Source organism: Scyliorhinus torazame, chromosome 2 (assembly GCF_047496885.1).
Source record: "Scyliorhinus torazame isolate Kashiwa2021f chromosome 2, sScyTor2.1, whole genome shotgun sequence".
Lineage (NCBI taxonomy): Eukaryota > Metazoa > Chordata > Chondrichthyes > Carcharhiniformes > Scyliorhinidae > Scyliorhinus > Scyliorhinus torazame.
The window spans coordinates 321,751,365-321,763,982 of record NC_092708.1 but is presented as its reverse complement, the minus strand read 5'-3'; the positions used below and the strand labels follow the sequence as shown (position 1 = coordinate 321,763,982).

Sequence of the window (12,618 nt, the reverse complement as noted above, 5' to 3'; positions counted from 1 at the left end):
CGGAGAACATGCAGACTCCACACAGACAGTGGCTTAAACGGGAATCGAACCTGGAACCCTGGAGCTGTGAAACAACTGTGCTAACCACTGTGCTACCGTGCTGCCCATCATACCATGCAACTTGGTATGTTGAGACATAATCATGTTTTGATTCTTTCAGCTAACCCATTCTGTCCAGCATATCATATTGATATCAGCTACTTTGTCACATTTACTTTTTAAGGAAATCAAGTATCAATTTTACATGCTGGAGAAAAACACGAGACAAAAGGAAAATGATCGTGAAGCAAAAAGGTGACCCATGATCAAACTGAACCTCCGCCAACTCTCCTTTTCAATCTAATGTGTTGCGTTTTAACATACTGCACCACAGTACAAACCTCGTTTTAAAAATATGTGAAACACAAATATTCATAATAGATCAAGTTTAATTCCCGTCACACGAACACACATTCAAATATAGAAAAAAGAAAACTTGCGCTGTACAAAATGCATCTTGAAGTAATACATTAAAATGCAATTACAAAAACATGGAGATCAAAGAAGATTTTGAGTTGCATTTTTTTGCATGAAGTCAGAAATATTAATGTTCAACCCGTGTTGAAGTGATATGTAACAATGCTAGTCCTTTTTGAAGGCAAAAGCAGCCAACTTTGAAGTTGTGGACACATGCTCCTGCTTCTGTTTTTTGGTCAAACTCTCGGGTTCTTCAGAATTTCCCTTTTTGTTTTCTGCATCATTCTCGCACAGCTCCTCCACACGCTTGCGTTTTTGAACATCTTCCGCATCAAGTATGTTGTTGATGTTTCCACTTCTTTTAGCTCTCTCTGTCCAGGCCTAAAAAAACATCAAATAGTCATAAGAATAATGTAGAACTACACTGGGCGAGTGTTACAACTTGTATCATCACAACTCTGTACTGGAGCTCACTCAAAAGGCAGCTTCCATTAAACGGGGAACACTTCTTTTGAAACGCAACCTCATCTGCGTAATTGATTGGAGTGAACATGCCTTGGGGAGAACAGCTCACTTTTCCCTTCTTGGGGAAATAGCACAGAATATCCACTGCTCCCTCTAAAAGGCAGAAAATAATATGCCGATAGATCATATAATCCAAATTCAACTACAAATTGCTTATGAAAAGAAAAAATGTACACAGAGCTGAGTATGGTAGTTCCGTGTTCATGGTTCTGAACTAACACTCCAAAATCCACGACTTTAAATCTCACTTGTGCCAAGTTGCAAAACGTAATGGCATAAAAATAAATCTGCCAATTAGTGGGCTAGCACCACAAAATGCTGTGTTTTATTTCCACACATTGGACCAGATAGAAAGATTAGGAATCGGTGCATGGCTGGAACGATGGTAGAGCACCAAGTGTTTTAGATTCCTGGGATACTGGATCACTTTTTAGGTCAGGGAAAGCTCCACAGACAGAAGAGCTTATCATCTAAACTGGGCATAGGCACATATGGCCCTTACGGAAGGAGTAAATAGGGTGTAGGTGTGGCATTCTTTGTTTTGCTAAATTTAGGATGGTTGGAGTAGTGTTCATAAAGACAAAAAAAAAGCTTTAAATTGAACAAAGCTATAAATTTATTAACACTACTAATTTGGATTCAACACCTACTCCTAGATAATACAGTTGATAATAAACATATAACCTACACTCATCTACTACTAATCTCTACACTATGACATTAACTATGATCTGCTCTCACTCACACTATCTTTCCTTCCAGCTGTTCTCTAGCCTTCTCCGCAACTTCTCACCCATATCAATATCAGCATCAATGTCTTATACACTTGTACATCTAGTTCCCTCCAGTGGTTGAGTTAGACATTTCACTAACCCTTGCAGTTCTTACATTTATGATAATGTCACAGTAGGCAAGAATTTAAATTAGTTGGGAGTCATTGGGGGTGGGGGAAGAGGGATGGGATCCACACCAAAGTAATAAGTATTAAGGACCACATGGAAATATTATGGGGTAAGTGGAAACTATTATTTAGATAGGAGTTCTGTATTCAAATTCATATAGCATAAGAAATAAAACAAGTTAAAAGCACAAATTCAGCTAACAAAAGGCACAATGGAGCAGCCATTAGACTTCGATACCTAAACAAAATTGGAAGGACAAACATGAAGGCAGCGTATTACTTGGGTAACAAAGTGAATGGCTATCGGGGAAAACACTCCACTAGCACAAAGAACAAAGCAGAAAAGTTGTGATTTTTGGAGGCTAATCATCTCAGCCCCACCACATGCTTGCAGGACACTATCTTCAGCTGCTTAATCAATAACCTTCCGTCCTTCAGATGGTCAAAGTGGGGATGAATGCTGATGATTGCAGTGTTCAGTACCATTCACAAGACCTCTGATAAAAAACAATCTGTGCCCACAATGCAGCAAAACATGAATATTTAGGCTTAGACAAGTGGAAAGTAACAAATGCCAGGCAATGATCATCTCCAAGAAGAAAAATATCTCCTCTTGGCATTCAACGTCATGACCATCCCTGAATTTCCCACCATCAATACCCTGGGGCCCCTATCAACCAGACGTTCTAATGAGTAGAGCAACATAAATACTGTGGTTACAAGATTAAGTCAGAGGCTAGAGATTCTGTGACTAGCTGACCGTCTGACTCCCCAAAGCCTGGCCAACATTTACAAGACACAATTCAGGATTCTGATGCAACATTCCCCATTTGTCTGGATGAGTGCAGCTCAAAAAAGATAAGAAGCTCGGCATAATTCAGGACAAAGCAGCCTGTCTGATTAGCATTCTATCGACCAGCTCAACATTCACTCCCACCACTGGCGCACGATGGCTGCAGCAACTCACCAAAGCTGCTTTAACAGCACTTTCCAAACCCGTAACCATTACCAATTAGAAGAACAAGGGCTTTGGGCGCATAGGAACACCAGCACTTATGGGTACCCATCCATAATTACCTATAGTCCATGTGGGGCCATTGCCCTTTCTCTGTTCACTGCAATTCTGCATGCTGCTGTCACTCTTCCCTTCATCCAGTTTCTGATGCAGTCCACCTAACCAGTCTCCGACCTGGCCTATTCCTTTCTGATGTTTCACCTTCTATTGCTGCCAGCGCCCGACGCCCTTTTCCAGTGGTTGTATTTTTTCTCAATGTCCACTTCTTCACTTGAACTAAAAGCCCATGAGATGTTCGAACTACGGTGATCTTGTGGACAAATTCATGGGAAATGGCCAATCAACCTACCCACATCTTTTTGGGTCGTGGGGGCGAAACCCACACACACATGGGGAGAATGTGAAAACTCCACACGCACAGTGACCCAGAGCCGGGATCGAACCTGGAACCTTAGTGCCATGATACAGCAGTGCTAACTACTGCACCACCGCGCTGCACTGTCAGGGTCACATTTAAAAATCTGTAATCTTCTTATTAATAATAATAATAGCTTGTCACAAGTAGGCTTCAGTGAAGTTACTGTGAAAAGCCCCTAGTCACCGGTACGGGAATTGAACCCACGCTGCGGCCTTGTTCTGCATTACAAGCCAGCTGTTTAGCCCACTGTGCTAAACCAGCCCCTTAGCCACATGGGTCCAGTTCTTGCACCCATGCAGCGTAATGCCCCAAACCAGGGATATTGCAAGTTGTTTCTTTCGCATGTAGGCCAATAATGGGTGCCCTCTATACTTCAGCTCACAAACTACAGCAGTCAATTGCTGGTCTTGTTTTGTTTTCAGTGCTGCTATCTCTATTTGTGGTCATGTTCAATCTCAAAAATTGAAAGTGATCTACATTTGCAAAAATCGAGGACCAAAGTGTCACACTGCTTTCACTATGAATTGTCGAGTACATCTTGGTGTTGATATTCAACCCAAACCTCAGACTAGACTTTCCCAGCTCTTCAGCCATCATCATTGTCTTTGACCATCAGGGTAGTGTTGTCAGCAGATCTGATGTCCCAGATATTGTGACCATAAGTATTGGCCCAAGATGTTCTGGGAGAGTGGAGATGTCATTCCTCATTACCTTTTCTCCTGTGGTATTGTCTGCTCCCTTGCCAAAACAGTCTTGTCTCCATGTACTGCGGATGTACCTATGCCAGGACTGCAGCGGTTCAAGGCGGCACCTTCTCAAGGCAATAGGGATTGCCAATAAATGCTGGCCTTGTCGGTGATGTCTACACCCCATGAATGAATGAAGTATTCAAAGTACTTTGTATGGTATAAAACCAGTGCATAATCTTCACAGGTGTAACTGAGCAACCATGGTTAACAAATTAGGTTTCAAACAAAACAGAGTCAAGCTGCAAGCACATAATGAGGAACAGTTGAATCTGTAAAAAAGCAATGAAGAGACACAAAGTATGTACTGAATTGCCAACCGGTGAAGACTTGTAAGTGATATCAAAACTAACGGTTTTACATATCGAAAGAGAGGGGTTCGTAACCGGGGGGGGGGGGGGGGGGGGCGGGGGGGCTGTTAGCCCATTAAAAACGGATGCTGGAGAGACAGTAACAGACATTGAAAAAAATGGTAAACTTATTAAATTAATACTTTTGCATTTGTTACACAGCAATAGAAAAATTAAAAATACCACTGGGACAAGCTAATGTCTAAATAAGTTGAGAGAGGAACATTCGATTTAATGTAACAAATGGTAATGGAGAAAACAATGCAATTTATTTTCCATTCATGGATATGAGCATCGCATGCAAGGCCAGCATTTGTTGTTTATCCCCAGTTGCCCTTGGAAAGGTGGAGGTGAGCTGCCGTCTTGAACCACTGCACTGCGTATGCTGCAGGTACACCCACAATGCAGTTAGGGAAGGGGTTCCAGGTTTTTGACCCAGCGACAGTTAAGGAACTTACGGTGAACAAGTGTTCAGGACCAGATGGTTTTCACGCAAGGTATGAGAATCCATCGATGAGGAAATTGCTGAAGCATTGGTCTTAATGTTCCAAAGATTGTGTATTTAAAGAGAATCTTATAGAGGAGTTGTTTTTGCATCCATAATTTAAAATTTACATTCCATAGTCCCTCAATGCTTTTCTTCATGGAAATACTCTGGGCCGTGCTTAGTCTGCTCCGGAAAGAAAGTTCCTTGGCTTTGAGGGCTAATTGCACAATTTTTACTTAGATTGAATCCCCTAGGTTCCTTCATAAGTTGCTTTGCAGCCCCCACCCCCTCCCCGCGCCCCCCATATAACTGATTCCCAATCAATCGAAAATAAGACAATTGTGCCGAAAATTACATTACCGCATTTTCACCAGAGAAAAAAAAATCAAACATGAAACAACCAGGTTGGCTAGTCAATCCAAATCTTTTACTCCTCTTCCAAATATAACTTATATAGCTTTAGGACTGTGAAAAGTTCAAAGCACAAAGCCCCTCTGCAAAAAACCCCTGGTCATTTTTCACTTTGCAGTGTTTTCCTCCAATTACATGAACCTAAATGGATGTGTCTCTGTATCTGCCAATCCTGCTTAAATAACAGGTCACAAAGAAATAAAATCAATACTACTAAATTTACATAGGTATGATTCCTCAGGAACATCCACTTCAAAACTATTCAGTTACATTTTGTTTTGTAGTCTGTGAGCAGTGCAATCAAAATCAAGTAGTACTGCTGTGAACACGGTTTCTAATCTGATTGCTGCTAGATTTCCCAGTGTCGACGAAACAAAATATCAGCACAGCACATGCACAAGAATTATCTTGTCTCAATTTAACCTGTTCAGATCTGTAGATTTAGCCTTCAACGTGGGTTCTCGTTATGCATTAGTTTTACCACACAGATTTGCCAAGATTCAATATATATTTGTTGGATTAAAAGAGGCGTTTGTAAAATACATAAGAGCTCACTTACACCATGTCCAACCAATGCAAAGCAGCAATCAAGGTCAATTGAATAGTGAACTTTGTAGCTAAAACAGTGTGTGATCGCTTCTCAGCCTTTCGGCCATGATCAAGCGTCCGGTCAAGCCCAAGATGAGGGGTAAAGCTTTTTCCTGTCAGACTTTCTTGTGGAGGCCATGAATGGGCTTGAACTTGAATTGTTTTTTGGAGCAAGCAATGAGATTGAGCCAAGGGCGGCACAGTGGCAAGCACTGCTGCCTCCGTTCCAGGAACCCGGGTTTCAATTCCGGCCTCGGGTGACTGTCAGTGTGGAATTTGCACTTTCTCCGTGTGTCTGGGTGGGTTTCCTCCGGGTGCTCTTTGGACTCCCACAGTCCAAAAATGTGAAGGTTAGGTGGACGGGCTCAATTGCTCCTTAGTTTCCAAAGCGTCAGGTGGTGTTACTGGGTTAAGGGGATAGGGTGGGGCCCTGACCCTAGCTAGGGTACCCTTTCAGAGGGTCGGTGCAGACATGATGGGCCGAATGGTCTCCTTCTGCACTGTAGTGTTTCAATGATTTTATGATTCAGGGTTTGCCCTGTCCACTCTGAGCATTAGCTTTGTAACTTTAAGGATGGGATGAAAAATATTTTTTACGAGAAACAGTATGTGGCAAAAGAATGATGATAAATTATTTGCCCCCCAAAAATATCAATTTTATTTGGAATCAATGGAAATAAATTGTACTAGCTAATTATTCTTAATTATTTGGTGATGCAAAACATTTTTTAAAGAAAATATTTTTTTATTCTCCTCCTTTTTCACATTTTCTCCCAAATTTACACCCAACAATAAACAATAATCAGTAACAAATATGTCAATCCCCATATCAATAACAACGATCCCATCCTCCCACCAAACCCCAAACATGAGCCTGCATGTTCACACAAACAAATGACAAAAAGGAATCAGGAATCACCTATAGTCGCCCTTAATACACCCCAACCCTCCCACCCATCACACCCCCCCGGCCCCCCAACGAATGTTCGATGTTATCCAGTTCTTGAAAGTGCATAATGAATAATGCCCATGAATTGTAGAACCCCTCCATCCTTCCCTTCAGTTCAAACTTAACCTTCTCAAGAGTCAAGTATTCCAACAGGTCCCCCTGCCACGCCAGGGCACTGGGTGGAGAGGCTGCTCTCCCATCCCATCAGGATCAGCCTTCGGGCAATTAACGAGGCGAAGGCTATATCTGCTCCCGCACCCGTTTCCAACCCTGGCTGGTCCGACACCCCGAATATGACCTCCCGGGGACCCAGGTCCAGTTTCACGTGCACCACCTTGGAAATTACCCTAAAAACCTCCTTTCAGTACTCCCCTAGCTTTGGACAGGACCAAAACATATGAACGTGATTAGCGCCCCCCCCACCCCCCCCCCGGCAACGCTCACACACATCTTCTACTCCTTCAAAGAATCGGCTCATCCTCGCGAGGTGTGCTCTGTATACCACCTTCAGCTGTATCAGCCCCAAACACGCGCACAAGGTGGAGGCTTTCACTCTCCGGAGCACCTCACACCAGAACCCCTCCTCCATAACCTCTCCCAACTCTTCCTCCCACTTTGCTTTGATCCCTTCCAGTGGTGCCTTCTCCTCTTCCAAAATAGCTCCGTAGACCGCTGACACTACCCCCTTCTCCACCCCCCGTCGTCAGCACCTCCTCCAGCAATGTGGAGGCCGGCTCCACCGGGAAGCTCTGTATCTCCTTTCTGGCAAAATCTCGAACCTGCATGTATCTAAACATTTCCCCCTGCTCCATCCCATACTTCTCCAGCTCCTTCAATCCTGCAAACCGACCCCAAAGAAACAAATCTTTTAGCTTCTTAATCCCCTTCCCCTCCCATTTCCGAAAATTTCCATCCCACCTCCCTGGCTCAAATCTGTGGTTCCCCCGAATCGGCATTTCCCTTGACCCTGCCCCCAAACCGCAGTATTGGCGAAACTGCCTCCAAATTCTCAAACTATTATTACCGGACTCCCTGAGTATTTCCCCAGGGCTATCGGGAGCGGCGGTGTTGCTAGTGCTTTCAGTCCCGACCCTCTGCACAAACTCTCGTCCATTCTGGACCCACTGGGAATCAACCCCTCTGACCCAGCTCCGCACCTTCTCCACATTCGCCGCCCAGTAGTAATACATCAGGTTCGGAAGACCCAAACTCCCTGCCTGCCTTCCCCTCTGTAGCAGCACCTTTCTCACTCTGGCCACCTTCCCTCCCCATATGAACAAGGTAATCCTTCCCTCAATCTCTCTGAAAAAAGCCTTTGGTAGGAAAATTGGCAGGCATTGAAAAATAAACAGAAATCGCGGCAACACATTCATTTTAACCGCCTGTACCCAACCCGCCAGTGACAGAGGGAGACCATCCCACCGTGCCAGATCTCTCCCCACCAAACTAGAGATGTTGTACCTGTGAGCACCCCCCCCCCCCACTCCCAGGCAACCTGTACCCCCAGATACCTAAAGTGAATCCCTGCCCTTACGAAATGGCAGCCCCCCCCACCCCCCCCACCCCCAGCCGAGACACCACAAAATACTCACTCTTGTCTAGATTCAGCTTGTACCCCGAGAAAGACCCAAATTCGTCGAAGCAGCTCCAATATTCCCCCTATCGACACACTCGGTTCCGACACGTATGATGTAAAACATTTTCAAATGTTTAAATTAGTAATTGTTTATACAAGACAAAAATGGTGTATGAAATTTTTTTTAAAAATCATCAAAAATGCTAAAAGCTAAATTCCAGGACGGGATTTGATTTTTATACCTTTCTCTCCTCAGATGACAGAATACGGAATCTGTTCATGCCTTCCTTAATTATTTCTTCTTCTGTTAAATCTGGACCTTTCAGCAACAATATCTTCTCGGCTTTCTTCTAACCAGAGTTGGAAACCTGTCTTGGGCCTTTTTACAAGAAAACAAGCTATTATTGCAATTTAAGGAACCTTTGTGCTCTAGTCTCAAGCCATTAAATTGTTCAGAATTACAATGCAGCATCGATCTCCGAGGACAATAAATCTAAACTATCTAGTCACAGAGTGAACCTTGAAGAGACTATTTTGCAACAAATCCTCGTATTAAAAAAAAAAGGAAAGTCTGCTATGGTCTCTGACGTAAGTTAAGATTTCTTGGCAGCATAAACGTTATCTGAATGTGCACATCGTTTGAATCGAATGTTAGAAACACTCACTTTTTGTTTTCTGTATTTTTATTGTCAGGAATGATTGATTGTATGGGCCGAGCCTCAATTGCTTTTCCTTCCACAGTTTTGCTACTGGATTTGGGGATGGTTGACTGGAAGAGTGTAGCTTGAGTCTTCGAAAAAATAAGAAAAATAAAATAAGTCGCCCAACTTTGGAACTGAAATTATGATTCATTTGTCATACAGATCATCAGTTCTGAATTAACTGCAAAAATGTGTAGGACTGACTCAATCCGTTCACAAATTAATTACAGAAATCAAGAAATCTCATGCAATTATCACCACATGGGAGATTTAAAAGGTCAAGTTTTTATTTCTACATCTTGCTGTACAGTGTTAGAGCTGCAAAACATTTTTTGAAAAATAGCTTGCAATTATATTGTTTTGAGAAAAGATAATTACAAAATCGCCTTTCACTGTTCAGAAAGAGAGTTTGGTCATATCTCTAGACCTACACCAGAAAAAGTAGCACAATACACAACCTGCTTTTTAAAAAACTTCCCCAGTTTTGACACATACATGTTAAATATGCCCACTTAAATTCTTATCCAGTACTTGATCCCCCAGATCTGGTATAAAAATGACATTTTTCACATTTGAGCAGAGTATAAAAGTGCTATTTAATGACCGAGACAAGACTGCCAGGCCCACATGTCATAATGCAATGTCTGTTGCCCGTGTGGAGTTTGCACATTCTCCCCGCGTTGCGAGGGTTTCCCCCCCACAACTCAAAGATGTGCAGGACTGGTGGATTGGCCGTGCTAAATTGCCCCTTAATTGGAAAAAATGAATTGGGTACTCTAAATTTATTAAAAGAAAAATAATGTAAAATCCGCACATCATTTTCCAAAGCGATGTCAAATAGTGATGGAGGTTTTGTGGCTGCTGACACAACTCCCAGCGCAGTCACACTGAACAATAGTGGGAGCATGTCATCCACCATTTTGGACAAGAGCAACCAATGTACCACTGAGCAGTGGTCAACCTGGAACCTTCTGACTCAGCACCCCAATGGTGATGGCACTTCACTGAGGCAACAGCGCTGTATTTAAAAAAAAAAAAAACATAATTCCCAATCCTGTTAAAACAAATTCTGAAACAAGTTGGTACCTGTTTGGCCTTCGATTTTGAGACCAGAGGTTTGAGGACCAGCGATTTCTCATTGTTTGCAGACTGGCTGTTGTTGTTTGACGATTTCTTACCAATTTTCGTCATGCTATCTAGAATATTGGTGTTACGAGCTTGACCTCCAGCCAGCGCAGGGGATATTCCACCAGATGTTACCTGGGAAAGGGGAAATATCAAAAGATTTGGGTTAAGCAAATGAGTGTATTAAAAAATGTTAGTGGTGACTTCCGGGTGCGGCAATGACCAGCTGAGTCGCACGTTTCGGCACCTCCCGTTTTAACGGACTTTTGGGCTCTTATCGGGAGGCCCAACGGCAATTTTCGAAGGCTAAACCCACTGTGAGGCGACATAGAAGGGAGTCCCCCCGGATGTGAATGGACAGAAGAGATAATAGTGGCCAGATTGCGGAGGATCCTCTGGAGCAGCGGCAAAGAAGGGAAGTGAGAAGCAAGATGGCGGCGGAGGGAGGCCAGTTGGTATGGGGCCTGGAACAGCAGGAGTTCCTCCGGCGATGTGTGGAGGAGCTCAAGAAGGAGGTGCTGGCGCCGATGCTGCAGGCGATTGAGGGGTTAAAGGAGGCGCAGAAGACCCAAGAGATGGAGCTCCGTGGAGTGAAGGCAAAAGCTGCCGAAAATGAGGACGAGCTACAGGGCTTGGTGGTGAAGGCGGAGACACACGAGGCACTGCATAAGAGGTGTATGGAGAGACTAGAAGCCCTGGAAAATAGCTCGAGGAGGAAGAACTTAAGAATCTTGGGTCTTCCCGAAGGGGCAGAGGGAGCGGACGTTGGGGCGTATGTGAGCACGATGCTCCATACCTTAATGGGAGCTGAGGCCCCGACGGGCCCCCTGGAAGTGGAGGGAGCGTCTCGAGTCCTCGTGAGAAGACCAAAGGCAGGAGAAATACCTCGAGCAATAGTGGTGAGGTTCCACCGCTACAAGGACAGGGAGATTGTCCTGAGATGGGCGAAAAAGACACGGAGCAGCAGGTGGGAGAACGCGGTGATCCGCGTGTATCAGGATTGGAGTGCGGAGGTGGCGAGAAGGAGGGCGAGTTTCAATCGGGCCAAGGCGGTGCTCCACAAGAGGAAAGTGAAGTTCGGAATGTTGCAGCCGGCAAGACTGTGGGTTACACACCAGGGTAAACACCACTACTTCGAGACAGCAGAAGAGGCGTGGACATTTACTGAAGAGGAGAAGTTGGACTAGATTGGAGAAAGAGTGTTCGAAATGAAGTAGTGAGGTGGTGGCAAGGGACTGTGAATCAGATGGGGGAAAATTCTCTTTCCCCTCGAAGGAGGGGGACACGAAGAAATGTGGGCGCCGGTGGGGAAAGGGAGGGGGAAGGAGAGAGGGAGCTGCGCCATCAGGGGTGGGGCCGAGAGGGAAGCGCGGGCTTTGTTCCCGCGGTATGGAAATTGTGGCGGGAAAAGGGGGCGCAGGGAGGAGGGGGCCTCACATAATGGGAGGCTAAGGATAAACGGGGGAAGCCGAGGTCAGACAGAGTTTGCTGACTTCCGGAAGCAATATGGGGGGAGCAACTAAGCTAGAGAGGGATCTAGCGGGGGGGGTTAACTGGGTTGCTGCTGCGAAGGGGGAGCTGTTACGGGATGGGATGGTCGGGATGGGAGGGCGCCGTCGGGGGGATAAGCAGGTGCGTGGGAACCGGGTGAGGAGCTGGTCTAAAAAAGGGGATGGCTAGTCGACGAGGGGGGGGGGGGGGGGGGGGGGGGGTAAAGAGCCCCCCAACCCGATTGATCACGTGGAACGAGAGCGGGTTGAATGTGCCGATTAAGAGGGCAAGGGTACTTGCGCACCTAAAGGCAGACGTGGTCATGCTTCAGGAGACGCACCTGAAACTGGCGGATGAGGTCAGATTAAGAAAAGGATGGGTGGGACAGGTATTCCACTCGGGCTTGGATGCGAAAAATAGAGGGGTGGCAATACTGGTGGGGAAACGGGTATTGTTTGAGGCGAAGACGATAGTGGCGGACAGTGGGGGTAGATACGTGATGGTGAGTGGCAGATTGCAAGGTGAGGCGGTGGTGCTGGTGAATGTATATGCCCCGAACTGGGATGACGCGAACTTTATGAAGCGTATGTTGGGGCGCATCCCAGACCTGGAGATGGGAAAGTTGGTAATGGGGGGGGGGGGGGTACTTCTACACGGTGCTGGACCCAGGGCTGGACCGGTCCAGACCTAGGACCGGGAGGAGGCCGGCAGCGGCCAAGGTGCTTAAGGGCTTTATGGAGCAGATGAGAGGAGTGGATCCCTGGAGATTTACTAGGCCAAGGAGTAAAGAGTTTTCCTTCTTCTCCCATGTCCACAAAGTGTACTCCCGGATAGACTTCTTTGTCCTGGGAAGGGCGCTGATCCCGAAGGTGGCAGGAA

The 12,618-nt window shown here is 45.3% G+C and overlaps 1 protein-coding gene across 1 annotated transcript in view; it reads right to left on the bottom strand.

The window, feature by feature from the left end:
- Positions 1-410: 410 nt before the first annotated feature.
- Positions 411-12,618, bottom strand: part of wdhd1 (WD repeat and HMG-box DNA binding protein 1) — a 110,062-nt gene continuing 97,854 nt past the window's right edge. Inside the window, 5 exon segments of the mRNA XM_072489704.1 lie at positions 411-837; positions 8,665-8,745; positions 8,747-8,801; positions 9,088-9,212; positions 10,210-10,383. Coding sequence (XP_072345805.1) covers positions 622-837; positions 8,665-8,745; positions 8,747-8,801; positions 9,088-9,212; positions 10,210-10,383 — 651 coding nt within the window. The 3' untranslated portion in view covers positions 411-621.